Source organism: Halichoeres trimaculatus, unplaced genomic scaffold (genome assembly GCF_033239565.1).
Source record: "Halichoeres trimaculatus isolate MK-OKI-2021-1 unplaced genomic scaffold, fHalTri1.1 fHalTri1_scaffold_21, whole genome shotgun sequence".
Lineage (NCBI taxonomy): Eukaryota > Metazoa > Chordata > Actinopteri > Labriformes > Labridae > Halichoeres > Halichoeres trimaculatus.
The window spans coordinates 5,987,677-6,004,325 of NW_027437199.1; the positions used below are offsets into that span (position 1 = coordinate 5,987,677).

The window sequence follows — 16,649 nt, forward strand, 5'->3', positions numbered from 1 at the left end:
AAGCTGTTTACTGCAGCCACAACAGTAACACTGGAATCTATAAAACCACAACAATAGACCCTCTGATGCTAAGAGTTGTTTGAGCCTGTGAGGTTTGAGGAACACCTTCGATCTGTTGTTGAGTGTTTGATGAAAAGACTGGAACTTTCTCCATGGTTTCCACTGGTCCAGACAGACTCCTCATTGTGCTCGTCTTGAGGAAACTTCACAACATATTTATTCCTCTGCAGTGGATGTTTTCTCCTCCGTTACTGGAAGTCTTCTTCACATTTCCAGACTGGTTTCTGAGCGTGGCTGGAAATCAGAGACATTTTGTCATTGTGCTGAGTCACTGCGCTGCTCCTCGTGTTGGTGTCTGCCACATGCTCTCATGTCCTTTCCATCAGGCCAGATGGCAAACGCTTCCTCTCAACACCGTTTTCCTAATGCTCTGTTTGTTCGCTGCTGTTACTTAACTGGCTCAGAGAGGCCGAGACATGAATTATATCAGAGCATTAATTCCTGGAGGGTAAACAGTGTCAGGATGTCAACAGTGGGGTCTGTTTACAGGACAGTACAGCTGAGCATGGACAGATAACATACAGGAGGTGTGCTCTCCCTGCCTCAGGCTTCTTCATTCCACTTATGCACTTTGAAGTACAGGGAGCTGAGACATACCACAAAAAACAACTCATTGCATTCAAATTTTAACCTTTCCTGATGAGAATGATCCTCAATAATCACTTCATTGACACTGTGCATTGAGGACTGATCCTGTTTCTGGTCCTCAGCTCTTGCAGAGTCCTACTTTCACCAGCAGAGACCTGACCCTCCTCTTCCTTTCATCTCTAACTGGGTTGTTTGTTTCTCTGAGGGACATCAAAGTGTGACCACACTGTTTTTATGAACAACAGAAGCTCGCTCAGGCTCATTTCACTGCAGAGGCTGAAACACAGGGTCTGAGTTCTGCCTCGTCAGCATGTTTCCCTCTAACAACGAGTTATCTCTGGATTCTGTTTCATAATTTTTTCTCTTCTTCCAAACTGATACAAACCATTGTATACGGTTATCCCTGTTCCCTCTGCCCAAATCAAAGAAGAGTCAAAGTTTTTCTGTTTAACTCTGAAACACATGTTGAGTGTGATTCACTCAAGTGTATCCTGATGACATCTGAAACTAGTATTACGACCAGTTTTACCACAAAATGTGTTGTTTATACCCGTTGTAGTGACTCACAGAGGTTTACTGGATCAAGTCTTTGTCTGACTGCTGGGGGGAAAATACTGAACATAGGTTTTGATTTTTTTCCTGGGGTTTGTTTTCTGCAGCTACATGGAGAGGGTTTAAGAACCAAATCAAACAATTAGACAAGTTAAATGATTATAATTTAAATAAAAACAAAATCATAAAAAATGAAAATCAATAAAGAAATCAATCAATAAAATAAAAAAATGAAAACAAACACACAAACAACAAAAAAAAATCCTACATTAAAATGAACAATACCAAAAACATAATACTAAATAAAAATGAAATCATAAAAATGCTCAAAATGAATTCAATTGAAAAGAGAGGAAAATGGTAAATGGATAACAATAGAAGTAGATAAAAATAAACAAATCCTAAAAAATATATAGATTAAAAATAAAACGATAAAAAAGTAATAAAATAAAATAAAAAAAAACATGTTAAATAAATTATGAAAAATTGATTAAAAATAAATTAATGAAATATTTAAAAAATAAGCAAAACTCATTATTGAGAAGACAAAAATAATCCAAAAAAACAACAAAATTTAAGATGAATCACACAAAAAATTAATAAAATATACAACGATGTACAGGACAATAATGAAAAAAATTAAAAATAAAATTAAGGGTTTACACAATATAGAAAATCCATTAATACAGAATGAATAGACAAATCAGAAAAAAATTAAAAATAAATAAATATATAGATTTTTCAAAATAATTTTAAAAAGGGAAACAAAAAAATAGATCCACAAATACTGTAAATTTGTTTAGATAAAGGTTTAAGTATAATTAATTCCCAAGTTTTGAGCTTGTTCAGATTCATGTAGTAACACAAAAACATTTTTTTTTTCAGGGCTAATCTTAATTCTGTACCTTGGGGTGTAAATATGGCATTGAACATCATGTGATCAATTAATGGGGCGATGGCAGAGTTTGAAATTAAAGCCTGAACCATCTCTATGGGATATCTTCTCCTAAGCTCCACACACTCACATCAGCTCAAAAAACTTTACAACTCAGACACACACTCACACACACACCTTAAAGAGGAACACAGATGGAGATCCAAGCAGCCTTATTATCAAACAGGGCTATTCCTGGAGCTCCTGGCATTCACACACACAATCACACACACATGTGCACACACTTACAGAGGCTTCTAATAAAACCTCAGACAGCACCCAGACACCACCTTCTGTCCCGAGCATGTGGCCGTGTGTTATAAGAGGCACGCTTAAAGCGGAGCGCCTCGTCTCCTGGCAGGCCAGCTGATTCTCTCAGCGTGTCTCCATGTGCTCACATGTGCAGGACGAGTGAAAAGAGAAGCTCTGGAAACCAAAAAAAACCTCAGCTCATCTTTGTTTTATCATGTTGGAGATAAATATACAGAAATCTGAGTCTATGAGCTTCATTTTCTTGAGCTTCTGCGTTAAAACCATCTCCATGAATGTGCAGCACATCTGCTCTTCTGTCTTTTCTTTGGCCGTGGTGGAGCAGCTCAGGTTCCTCCTGTTACATAAGCTTCACCTTTACACACACCAACATGTAAAAACACACTGAGCCCTGAATGCACACTGCAGATTAAACCTCCATGGATGCACACATCGTTCTTTCTCTGCAGCTTTATTCCCTCTCATTACTCCGACTCCTGCAGACACCTCCACGCACATGCACCGACACACATAACTCCTGGCAGCGCGCCTAAAGCAATAAGTCCAAGTGCTTATGTTCTTTAGCACAGACGTATGCTCAGGAGATCAGGTTGCACCAGGCTCATGCATGTGTCCCAGAGGAAGGCAGTACTAATAGGCTCCACAAGGGGGCGTCAGATTGAAGAGCGTTTATGCTGCTGTGCTGCAGAGACTCAGGGTGCTGGGATGAAGCCAGGAGTCAAACACTGATGCTTTTCAGTCTGTGTGAAAAAAGGAAAAACCAACACTCGAATCATATCAGAGGGATGATTCTGAGCCAGTTATAACTAAAAGTGGAGCTTTTAAAGCTGCTTTTTTGGGAAGAAGGTTTCTATTGTTCGAGAGTTTATGTTTTAAATAAAGATTTCTATGGAGCTGAGCCAGTCACACAAACAGAATCTTAATGCTTATTTCTCAGTCCCATTTATAATTCATCTTTTTTAAATATTCTTTCACTTTTAATGAGTTAAACAGCAGAAACTTTCCTTCTTTTTTGTCTTTAGAAACATATTTGAACAGTTTTTCCTTTATTCCTCTGATGAAACAGTTTATCATATCGTTGCGCAGTCTTTCTGGCAGTAAATTTAAAAATACTTAAAAATCAAGTTTTTCTCTTCCTTTGTTTCGTCAGGATGCATGTTTTAAACATTTCACCTGCATGACTCCTGATATGATGCAAAAAAAAAAGGTGTTTATAGAGGATTTACTGACAGAGCTGGGAGTCTTATCAGTACTGATTATTAGACACAAAACAACCTGCAGCCCGTGTCCGTGAGGAGATCCTTTCCTTTTTCCTTTAACCTTAATATTCCTGTCTGAAAGATTCAAGAAATCATAAATCAGCAGCTTAGGGGCCAGAAATGGTTCTTGAGCAAATATTTTTCTTAACCTCGGCCCACAAAACCCATCAATAAAGTGAGAAGCTGCTGGGATGGCTGGGAGTAAATCCATCCACCATACATTTAATGTTCAAACATCTTCCCTGAACTGTTTCCCTCCCGCTGCACGATGCTCGCCGCGTCTCGCTGCGTCTCACTTTGTCTCACTTTGTCTCAAACCTGTGTCAGATTAACATGTTGGCCTTGTGTGAGTCTTGTTTTCTCAGGGAGCTCAGGTTTTCTCCCACAAACCATAGTCATGGTGACCTGCGGGCTCTAAACTGAATGTGTTGTCTGTCTGTTTGTTTATATATAGCGGCATATACGTCCTCTAAATGTATACAGTAGAACCAGTCATGGAGCGCAGTCTGAGTCTTAGCCAATACATGCCGGGAATAACTCCTGCGCAGAAAAACAGCTCATCAAAACAGAAATGAGGAACAAGCACAGCTGTCATCTTCTTCTTACGCGTCAAAGTCTCACAATAGCATGATTAGATTTTGTAAGATTCATTATTCACCAAACACGTCATGTTTCAGCACAGTTTGTTCCCTAGCTTTGAATGAATGTCACACACTGAGTGCTGAGTAAAGTCATTTTTCCAGGCTAAGACCCATGTGGTCATTTAATGCTGATTAATGTTGTTCCTTGAAGTATTCAAACCTGTTAAAACTTTCCTTTCTTTGTCCACGTTGATGAATCATGAATTAAGTTTACATCTGGTTTTTGGACAGGAGTAAAATAAAGGTGGCACATTTCAACAGAAATATGACATTAAACAAGTGCTTCATTAAAAAAAACTTCACAGGTAAAGCTTTGGATTATTTGTGTTTCAAAAAGCAGATAAAGGTTCACATAAATATCCTAAAGATGCCATTAGTTCGAAAATCTTCACTCTCTATGCAGATGATGTTTGAGTATTCTTTGAATATTTCTTTGAAAACTCCATATGTTGATGGTTTCTTAGATATTTTTAAAAATATCATAACTTCATAAAAATATTGCTGTTAATGCTGCTAATATTTAAATATATTTCAGTAATTTTAAAAAGGTAATACATAAACTAATGATGTTAGTCTATTATTATGGTATCTATAAACCATGAGACTCTATGATCTTACTCTAAAAATTTCAAACTTAAATCCATATGCTGATGATGTTTGAGTATCTCTAAATGTCCAAAAGTATTTTTAAATAAAATATTTTTTGTTTATATAGAGAGACAATGACAGAAAATCTTTACACATTTTATTTATTTATTTATTTTTAGATTATCTCTAAACTACCATTCTTTATTCTGATGATGTTTTAGTATTTTTAAAGTTTTCTAAAACCATCATACATTACACTGTTACATCTAAATAACTATAACTTTAATATGTTTAGTGATGATGTTTGAGTGTCTCTGAATGTTTTAAAGTCTGCATGCTTCATAGTCACATTTGCATATTTTTTTATGACAAATTGAAACATCACTCTATATGCTGATGATCTTTTTTAATTATTAAATATTTCTAAAATAAACTGTTTTTGCTAGGTATAAAAAAATACTTTATTTATTAATTTATCATTTTATTTATTTAATTTTAACCTTTTTTCAAACTTTGCTCTGTATCCTGAAGTTTTAGTATTTTTTGAATGGCTTGAAGACTTTTTTACTGATACATTTACTCTTTTTGCAGATGTTGTTTGGATCTTTTATCGTCTTCCAAACATCAGTCTTTACACCAATGTGTATTTTTTAATATCTTGACTTAAAGCCATATGCTGATGACATTTGAATCTTTTTAGAAATTTTAAACTCTCACTCCTAAAACCTTTATGTGACAGTATATTTCTAATATCATCTAAACGTTGTTGTAAAGCCTATACACTGGTAAGGCTGATTAAATATAAGAATAATTTAGGAATCTTTAAAACATTACTCTGTTCTTCAATCATGTGTGAATGTTTCTCATATACATTAATAATATCACTCTATATACTCATGGTGCTTTGGTATTTCTTAGTTTCTTATAACCATCACTCTGTATGCTGATGATGAGTAAGTTTTTCATACGTGTTAGAAAAACTTTGTTATATAAAGGTGCCTAGAGTTCCCTCATAGTTATGTTAAATGTATATAAACACATTAAATCAATGTCTCACCTGTGGCTCAGTACCTTTTACCTGTGCCTCCTCTTGACCTTGTGTGCCAGGAAGTTGCTGTCCTCTTTTTACCTGTGCTGCAACTATCACAGCGCCACCTGGTGATCAGGAGGACTCCATGCATTTCATTGATAATCATAATAATAATAATAATGAGATTCTGTTGCTTACACTGATTAAAAAACTGCTCCTGTTTCCATTAGTATTTTTATTTAGTTTAGGACACCTTAGCTGGAGCCCCTGCTCCGGGAAAAGAGGAACACCTTTGTTGCTGATATATTAAGTCTGAGCTATGGTAAGTGCTTGTGCCTTTAAGCAATGAGAGTTTTTTTTATACAGCATTTATATACAGCGTCTATACATACAACATTCACACCAACATGGCTGCCGTGGGCATGACGGTCCACAAACAACCTCCAATTTGTCTTGACTCTTAAAAAAAAGGAAACAGAGAAACAGGTACAGGCATTAACAGGAGGTTCCAGAAAGCACCAGGTTCAAGTCAAAGCAAAACAAAAACAAAAACAAAAAGTAGAGCATGCATATAAATCTTTGGAATGGCTTATGTTTAAAACATATATGGTTTATTCTACATTTTTTAGAAGCTATTTTCACCTTGTTTCTTTTATTGAACAACACACATCAGGAGAGGAACAAGGGATGGAGACAGACACCAGAACTACAGGACAGTAAAGAAGTAAGCATGAGGAATCACACTGTGATAGAAGTCACGGTTACTTTATCTCCACCTGGTTTGAATCAAACAAATAGAAATCAGAGTTCTGTCAGGGAGTGCAGCGTGGCAAAGTTACACTCTGAATGCTAATCCTAGTACACAGGTAAGTACATTCTAGTTATACCGGCTGTTAAAGGTATTAAAACACAAGTTCACCCCCTGCTGCCTGCTCTACAGGCCAGCTCTCTCAGATTCAGACTTTGATTTGGGACTCAGATTGGGATTGGGTGAGGCGGTCGTTTCGGGTTGATGGGGAATCACCTCTGTGTGTGTGTGGGAGCATGTTAGTGATGTAAATGCTTCTGTGACTGATGTGCTGTGTGTGAGAGCATCACCGTTCTACGCTGGTGTTTGCTGATACTGCTGCACCGACCTTAAAGCTAAATATTGAGTATGATATGTGGCGTTCCAGGTCCAGGTCCACTAACGTACTGAGATGTAGGTTCATGACGTCGCCGTTGTCGTCGTGGGGAGGCAGTGTTGGTCGGGGGGTCAGTGTTTCGGGGGGCTGCGGTCAAACACGCACACTTACAAAACTTTCACACACTCATTTACAATCACACACTTCCTCGCTGATGCGCGCGGGACGCTCCTCTTCCTCCGTCGTCTACTTCTTCCTGTAGTTGCCGAGCTGGATGGCGGAGCGGTCGAACACGCAGCGGAAGGTGATGGGCTGGATTTCCCAGTACGGCACGGGGTTACTAAAGAGGCTGATGCCGGAGTACATGGCCTTCTTGCTGTTGAGGCCTGGAGGACAGAAGTCACCGGTTCCCACAGCAGAGATCTTGTTGGCGTGGAGGTAGACCACCTAGAGAGGGGATTTAAATAATGACAACCTTTGGTCTCTGAGTGGGACGTGACTGGCAATGAAATCCAGCAGATAGAGGAGATAATAATAAGTCACAGGATGAATAATGACAGCTTCAGGGAGCCAAAAACTTTGTTTTGTCTTCAGGATGTTTGACTAGAAACAAGCGGGTCAAAGGACTTCCTGTGGGATCATCCTCCAAAATAAGAGGTTATGTTGCTCGGGAAGAAGCAGAAAACAACGACACAGCTAAATGCTGCAAAGATGTAGAGGAATCTACTAAAGCTAAAAATATAAAATCACAACAATAGCTTGTTACGTTCCTCTGAGAGGGCGACTCCTTAAATAAAAACATCAAATCTGCTCTCAGAAAAGTCAAACCACTCTTTTTTATATATTCTTTGTTTTCTCCATCCTAAATTTAGACGTGTTAATTGTTGAACTTATTGTCTTGAGTTTGTTAGTGCAGTTAGCACAAACTGTGCTAGGCAGCTAACAGCAGCGACTCCTCAACTCCAATAAAGAAACAGCTCAAAGATGTTTGGCGAGCGTTCCGGCTGTGGTTCATTAGACGGGAATATAATCCCAATGAATTACAGGAAATTACCTCAAAGCAGGTTTTTACAGGGATGGTTCAGTCTGTTAACACTCCCACTGAAGTCTGCTCAGCTCTCTACCAACACTCTACCCCATAAACAAGCTAAATGCATCCATGTGCCTGTTGTTATGGAGCCACCTGTAATCAGGCAGAGAGAAGCTAAACACAGCGAAAGGAAAAATGCAGGAGAGTAAACTCCTCCGGTGTGGCTCCCATCAGGGAAAATGAGCGGATGGAGCTGAAATGTTCCTCCTGTGACCTCCCTTAATAACTCTATAGTCGTAGAAAGTTTGCGTACCTGGATGTATTTGTGTTCGGACAGACCAGAGGGGACGCTGGTCAGAGCGTTGTTGTCCAGGTGAAGCTCTCTCAGGTGAGGGACGTTAGCCAGCGTGCCGTTTTCTACAGAGCTGATCTCGTTGTAGCTCAGACCCAGCCTGCAGGATGAAGCATGGAGTAGGTTAGATAGTTTCCAACTTTACTGCAAGAAACAAAACCAAGACTGTTTCTTCATGTATGAGAAAGCAGGAAACAAATGAAGAAATTAAATAACGGTATCAAAAGCTGCCCCATAGCCAATACAGCTAACCTTACACCAAAGCTAACAAATATAAACAAATATTGAGCTGAATTTACAGATGACTCTTCCTTACTTTGTTAATACATGGTTAGCGATGATTTTATGCTAAAGCTAACATTATCGTACTGTCACTGTCACAGTTGTGTGACTCACTCACGCAAAGATAATTGACTTTAAATAGCAGTGTGTGTCATGTGTTAGCCTTTCTGATGTGTGTATTCTCAGTGTTTCTGTCTCATAGATTTATCTTGTGTGTCTATGTGTCCTAGTTGTCTTAATCTCTGTGATTCTTGTCTGGTATTTCTCCTGTTTCCTGTTTTATTTTGTACTTTATTCACGGTGTGTCTGGTTTGGTTTTACCTCCTGCCCTTGTGTTTCCTCTGCTCTTGATTCTCCCTCTTTAGTTTCATCTTCGATTAACCCAGTGTCTATTAATATGTAGTTGGTTATCAAGATATTTATACGTTTAGGTCTGTCAAACACGAAACCACATTTTTTTGTCACTAAAAATGATGTTTTTTGAAATCTACTCCCAAAGTGAAGATTTTGGAAAATTCTGGGTTTATTGTTTTGTGTTTTCGCAAGGAAGCAAAAAGTTTTTGGTTCTCAAACATCACAGCTGAATGACGGGGGCTCATTCTGATTGGCTGGCACAGGTTTTATGTCTGGAAAACACTACCAAGTATGGGTTTGACACGCTTCAAGCTTCACTTGTCGGTATATTTACCTGGTTACGTGTGGACAAAAGACAATATTAGTTTTTTTGAAAAATGCTCGGCTGTGTGTGGACATGGCTCAGTTATCTTTAAAACTGCATATTTATGCTGGAAATATTTTTATACACACCGCAAAAAACTGAAATTTTATCAGGTGTTTTTGTCTTGTTTTCAGTAGAAAATTGTCTAATTATACTTAATGTGAGCCATATTCACCCGATCAGTCCAGAAAAATCTCTTATTTCAAGTTATTTAAAGAGAAAATGAGGACTCAATTGCTTGTAACAAGTAAAAAAAGAAATCTTTCAATGGAATAAGAGAAAAGTTTCTTGTTTTGAGACATTTTTCTAGTTTCAAGCAAATTTGCAAGCAAACTTTTCTTGTTCCATTGGCAGATTTTTTTTTTACTTCTTACAACCAATTCAGACCTTATTTTGTCTCAAACAACTTCAAACATTTTTTTTTCTGGACTGGCCGGCTGAATGTGGCTCATATTAAGTGTAATAAGAAAATTTTTACTTAAAACAAGACAAAAACACTTGATAAGATTTCAGTTTTTTGTAGTGTGTTTAGGCCTGTCAAACACAAAACCACAGTTTTGTGTCACTAAAAATGATGTTTTCTAAAAACCCCGACCAAAGTGAAAATTTTGGAAAACTGTGGTTTCATTGTTTGTGTATTTGCCAGGAAACAAAAAAGTTTTTGGTTCTCAAACCTCACAGCTAAATGATGAAGGTGCATTCTGATTGGCTGACATGGGTTTCATGTCTGATACTGCCACGTACTGCAAAAAACTTTATTCTTACCAAATGTTTTTGTCTTATTTTAAGTCAAAATTGTCTTATTGCACTTGATGTGGGCCACATTCCCCTGATCAGTCCAGAAAATTGACTTGTTTCAAGTTATTTAAAGACAAAATTGAGGTCTGAATTACTTGGAACAAGTTAAAAAAAACTGCAAATGGACCAAGAAAAATTTCCTGGAAAATTGGCTCAAAATTAGTATAGTGTCTTGAAACATTAACTTTTCTTTGGTTCCTTTGGCAGATTTCTTTTTTTTACTTGTTACAAACAATTCAGACCTCATTTTGCTCTTTCAATAACTTGAAATAAGAAGGTTTTTTTGGACTGGTCAGGTGAATGTGGCTCATATTAAGTCTAAAGAGACATTTTCTACCTAAAATAAGTCAAAAACACTTGATAAGATTTCAGTTTTTGCAGTGTGATTCTTCAGTTCCTTGTCAGGTCATCTTGTCTTCACATATTCTTTTTGGACTTTCAGTTTTGGTTTAATTGATATTTGAGTTTAATTTGCCCCTGGGACCTTCCTGCTCCAAATAAAAATCACTGAACTTTTGAGATAAAGTGCAACTTGCTTGTTTCAGTACTTGGACTGACTGTAGCTCGTCTGGTTTGGAAACACTGAACTAATGAATTTATCAGCCTTACGTTAACACTTTAGGTTTCTGTCATTCAGGTAAACATGATTTGATGATGTAGAGAAATTAAAAGATATTATGTGCACAGCTGAATTGTAATTAACATTTCAGCCACAGGGGGTGCTGTTTAGCAGTGGTTACACAATTTTAAAAACATGATGCTTTCATTACTTAGCCAGGTTCTTCAGGCCCTGCAGGCTGCCGCTCGTCACTTTGCTGATCTTGTTTCCATCCAGGTGGAGCTCAGAGAGGGAGCTGGGCAGACCTGAAAACCCACAAAACAACATCATCCACCCAAACGTCTGACATTAGGAATCCACTTTTACGAAGAAATGGACAGTTAGCAATTTGCAACATGAAATTTAAGCTCCATTACATCCAAAAGATCCTCATTACATGTCTCATTTCTGCCAGACGCGCTCCCGCCCTGACGTTGGCTGCCCCTGAATCACTATGCAGAGCTGTATCTGTGTTTCCTCAAACTCAAATCCATGCATGCGTTCTTTAGATGGAAAATGACTGTTTTTGGTCTGGCTGGATAAACCTGGATTAGTCTTAATCCCTTTATTAGTGAAAACAGCTTTAAGTTTACCTTTGGGGATCTCTGTGATGCCGGTGTCTGCAATACGAATGTAGGAGACCCTCTTCAGGTCAGTGAAGGCACCGGCTTCAACGCCCGCGCTCTTCAGAGGGTTGGACCCGAGCTCTGAAAGATGAAGGAACAAGTGAGGAGGAGGAGGAGGAGGAGGGAGAAAGAGCAGTAATGAATCTAATTCCTGTCCGGGTGTTTTACGGGAACATGGAGCTGACTCATCAGTAAACAAAGTCTTGGGCAAATGAACGCTCATGTTTGCGATGCAGCCTCCGTCCATGCCAGATTTCCCGATTCGTCACGGATTACAACTTTAATTCTGATATATTTAAAGTGATTGAATCCACACTTGGTTGAGCAACAACAGATGACATGATTTATAAGACTGAAAGGATTTCTCAAAGTTGCAAGAGCAGCAGGACGAGGGGAAGGAGGAGAGAGGACAAATAATCTGTGATTGTTTTGTGGGAAACTGAAGAAAACATATGCTGGGTAATCATGCATTCACAGGCTGCCGCAGCCCGTAGCTAACTGATCACTTCCAGACAGACGCTGTGTATAAATCCTGTCTCAGTGAAATTCCATGAAGGAAACTTTCCCCTCGGCTCTCCTTCTCTCTAAACAAAATCAATGAGGTCCAACGTTCCCACAGAATGAACTACCGGCTGAGAAACAATAAATAAAGGGACTGGATGGACGGGCTGTTTGCAAACACACGACCTGCCTCAGGTCTCAGAGGGAACGCTTTCTCCACCACACTTGACATGGAGGAAGGTGTTGAGGTCAATCCAAAAATCATCACAGTTATCAAAAGAGAGGAGCTTTTTCCATGTCTAACGATAAAAAACCCAACCATTACTTCTTGGTTTCACCTAGAGGTGAACAATTTCCTTAAAGAGGGGATATGGTGCTCAATTTTTAATCTTTATTTTGTCCCTCTGGTTTCCCGTAGTTTCTTTACATGTGTTATAGGTAAAAAAAAAAAAACCTCTTATTTTTCTCTGTTGTTTTAAAAAACCTTTATTTCAGCCTCTGTCTGAGACACTTTTTTTTAGCTACTGTCTCTTTAAGGCTCCCCACTCAACCAACCCCCTTCACTCTGATTGGCCAGCCCTCTGCAGGCCAACCAGGGGTGGAGTTGGTGTTAAAGACCCCTCCAAGTGTCATAAAGCAGTGGCAAGATCGTTATGTGATGACTTTATCGTTACACACTGCAAAAAACTGAAATCTTATCAAGTGTTTTTATCTTACTTGACGTCAAAATTGTCTTATCTTATCTTATTGTGTTATCTCCAGACCTCATTTTTGTCTCTAAATAACTTAAAACAAGACATTTTTCTGGACTGACCAGTTAAATGTGGCTCATATCAAGTATAATAAGACCATTTTGACTTAAAGTAAGACAAAAACACTTGATAAGATTCCAGTTTTTTAAGTCATGTTAAGTACCCTGTCTTTAAGTACCATCTTACCCATGACGATAACGTGCGACATGCCCTGGAAGGACGCCTTCTTGATCTTGGTGATCTCGTTCTCGTGGATGCGGAGCTCCTGCAGACTCTTGGGCATGTTAGCGGGCACGTCTTTCAGCATGTTCTTTGACAGGTAGAGGCGCTGCAGCTTGGTCAGCGGGGAAAAGGCCTTGGCGTGGATGACGGTGATTTTGTTGTTCACCAAAATCAGAGCCTTAAAACAACCGAGAAGATGGGAAACAGGAGTTAGACATGATTGATCAATTTTTACATCATAAAGTTTGTTTACTGCATTTTCAAAGATGTTATGTTGGTTTTTGGAGCCAAAATGAGAGACTTGGTGACAAAAATCTGTAGGTTTTGAGATTTAACATGAAACTTCATTGAAGTCGACCTTGTTTTGAAACCACCCCTCGGTGGCAACTCTTGGCATTGCAGTTTCTTGCCTTTTCACATTGGCATCACATCTTAAAGTTCATTTTTGCTTAAAAAAACAAAAACAAACTTTAACTATGCTAACCTAACTATGCTAGGCTATGGCTGCTTGTTGCAGCAGTTCTGTCTTTTTTGTCTGTTTCTTGAAATTTTTTGCCTCTTTTTCGTCATCTTTACAGTTGGAGTGGGTCATCACTTTGTATGGTTCATTTGTTGGTCATGGACACCAAACTGTTTTTTGTCCTCAGTGATATTTTTACTATTTTTGCTCCTGTGTTTGTCTAAATCCTACATGTAACCATGGCTGCATTGTTTACATGTGAACTCAGCTGTTAGCAGCCTGTAGCATGTCAATGCTAACTGGTGCAAGGCCGGATGTTTCCCCACAAGGTGAGGAGAAGGAGGTGAGGACGACGTGCTGGTTCTCAGGTGTGAGCTAAGAAGTGACGGCATCGACCTGTCCTTCCATCCATTGTTATTGGGAACGTAAGATCTTTCCCCAATAAGATGGACCTCATCTATTTTCTTGTGGACCTTTTTGCACTTTCCATACACTTACTCACTTTTGTTTTCTTGATTGCTGCTGTGACTCCTCCTGAGCTTTCCTCAGAGATAAATAAAGTATTTTCCATTCTATTCTATTTTCTAAAACATTTGATTTTTAATTTTCTGGAATCTGAATCTTATCTTAAACACCTCTCCACCTCAGCTTCTCTCTTCTTCTCCTTCCACTCTTGGCCAGTGGCGTTTTCTCCCGGAGGCCAAGGGAAGCCATGCTTCCTCTCTTTTTTTAGACTGTAGCTGTGATTTAATGAAAATATTCCTTTTTAACAGTTTCGATACTTCCTCTGTGTTTTGTCACTGTCATCTCTTCCTTATTTCTCTCCTCTAGTTATTGAGCATTTTACAATGTGTAAAACAGCGCCCTCGTAAATGTTCTGTGGCGAATGCGTGGTGAAAATACGATACTGCACGCTGTTGTCCACAAGGAAGCCAAGCTGAGTTGGCGTCCCTTGGTGAAAAAAAACAAGAATGATTAACCAATCAGATGAGGCCGTGGTCATGACACTGCTCATCTGTGATTGACCAAGACTGTGCCAAGGGAAGCCACCCCGTCTTTGGCCTCAAACCAATCAAATCACAGTATCGTCATCATCGAGCCACTGAATGAAATCAGGGAGGTTAGCACATTAGCAGTGTGAATGAAGCGGCCGGTTGTGTGTTTAAGTGGGCGGTTGAATGAATTAATAAGATGTTTAAGCTAAGTCAAGAGGACAATGTACGAGTGTGAATGAGTGAGTGAGAGTGGGAGAGCTAAAGGGCGTGTGTCGGTGTTCAAAGTAAGTAAAATGAGCGCTCTCTGGGCGCTCTAACAGGTCGTTCCGTTACATGAAATAGCGATATACAAACTGCAACATAGCCTTTTATGTACCCCACTCCCTAAAAAAATACAGATAAGAGGCTTTTGTCTCACTTGGCTTCCTCAAAAAAAATCTCCACGCCACGCCACTGCTCTTGGCGTCCACATACACAAACACCACCTGACATAAATAATCTGTACTTTCCAGATGAGAATCTATGAAAACAGGACATTTTTGCTCAGCAGATGTCGGCTGATGTTTTTGTCAGGATGCAGAGCCAGCTTTAAGGCCACACTGATGCACATTTGGAGGACTCTCCCTCCTGCTGGCCTGGCCTCATGGCAGCAGACATACAGCGATGTGAGGTATGTGGATGAGTCCCTGGAGAGGTCAGTTTCCTTACAGTGGAAACAGCTCAGGCTGTCAGACGGAGGTATTTATTGCAAAGTGAAAAAAAGGCAGAGTCGTTTGTAGGCGTGAGGGTGTGAAGGCCTCAGGGTGAATAGTTTCCACGCACCTGGTGAGTGCAGATTGATTGTTAAGGCTGGATCTACGGTGGAGGATGTGTTTAGGTTTCAGGATAAGAGGGGTTCATGATTTAAAGCTGGGTGTGCAGCTCTCAATTTCTCAAATCTGAGGAACGAGTCTTTAAAAATAAAGTTCTGACTGATTTGTTCCTCAGCTACCGCTCATAGTTTTTGTAATTTGTGCAGAAAAGTTGTGCTGCAGAGGAGCTGGAATTACAGTTACATAAGACTCATTACATAAGATTAATAATACGAGACAGATGGAGGGAAACGTCTCTTACATGAAGTCCTTTCAGGTTCTTGAAGTCGTTCTCCTTGATCTCAGTGATCTTGTTGTTCTGCAGGTCGAGCAGCGTGGTGTCGTCTGGGATGTCCCCAGGAACCGCTTTCAGACCTGACAGGAGGGTTAAAACCATGAGTGAGTGATAAATCCATCAGAGCGACAGGTTATGGGAACACAAGTCTGAGGTGAGGTGGTGAGGGGAGGTTAACCACACGCTAACCTCAACAGGAAGTGGATATAAAATGGTGACCTATTCATCCGTGTAAGTTTTCCTGTCACAGCCCATCAAAAGTAGAGGCTCAAACACCCACAGAGGACTCATAGAGCTGTCAAAGAGCCGGGAAACATGTTTGCATATGACTCAGCTAGGTTGAATACTTGATTCTGATTGGTCCAAACTTCAGAGCAGCCAGGATTATACTCAAGCTGCAAAAAGTGACATCAAAGACGACCTGATCATGTGAAACTAATTTAATCTGCAGGAAGCAACATAACAACAGGGGTTGATTCTAGTATGCAACATCCTGACCTGCAATCCAGACACCAACAGCAGAGGTGAGGAGAGATTTTTTGTACCCAAGTCTAAATTACACTTTGTCTTTAATTCTTCTGCTCCCTTTTTGTCTTTGTCAGTATATTGCATCTCAATACAATATGGCTAAATTAACAAATTTACTTTTAATCAATATTTTTTGTCATCTTGTTTGTGTCTTGGAAGTTGTTGATAAGCAGGGTGATATATCACGAACAGGTGAGAAAATACAGCTCCACTTTGTTGGGCCCTGCTCACCCTGTCTTTATCTGAAGGTATAACCAAAGACAATGAGGTCGCCACAAAAACTGCTCCCCCTGGTGGCTGGCTGCAGTATAGGTCACTAAATCCATCTCCCCAGTCATTCCAGATGGGATGTGGTCAAACTTTAAAAAATGAATGTACCTCGTAGAAATGTTTCTCATGTCAGATTGCTGTGGTGATTTGAAGATATTATTTGGCTGCCTTGTATTTAGGTCCTCTTTGTTCTGAAAAGTTTTGTTTTCATTAGTTATACGAGGTTAAAAACGAGGCTTTACGTCACGTGTAACAATGATTGACAGCTGCCGCTCTTGTGTATGTTTCGGGAGGTAAAGTCAAGAAGTGATTAGACTCATGAAAG

At 39.3% G+C, this 16,649-nt stretch overlaps 1 protein-coding gene across 1 annotated transcript in view; it reads right to left on the reverse strand.

Annotated features, from left to right (window-relative positions):
* Positions 1–16,649, reverse strand: part of LOC141810918 (uncharacterized) — a 40,582-nt gene that overhangs the window by 10,080 nt on the left and 13,853 nt on the right. The window contains exons 3-8 of the mRNA XM_074698781.1: positions 15,494–15,606; positions 12,890–13,103; positions 11,418–11,531; positions 10,997–11,090; positions 8,390–8,528; positions 7,297–7,493 (exon numbers count right to left, since the gene is read on the reverse strand). Coding sequence (XP_074554882.1) covers positions 7,297–7,493; positions 8,390–8,528; positions 10,997–11,090; positions 11,418–11,531; positions 12,890–13,103; positions 15,494–15,606 — 871 coding nt within the window. The remainder of the gene's footprint in view (positions 1–7,296; positions 7,494–8,389; positions 8,529–10,996; positions 11,091–11,417; positions 11,532–12,889; positions 13,104–15,493; positions 15,607–16,649) is intronic.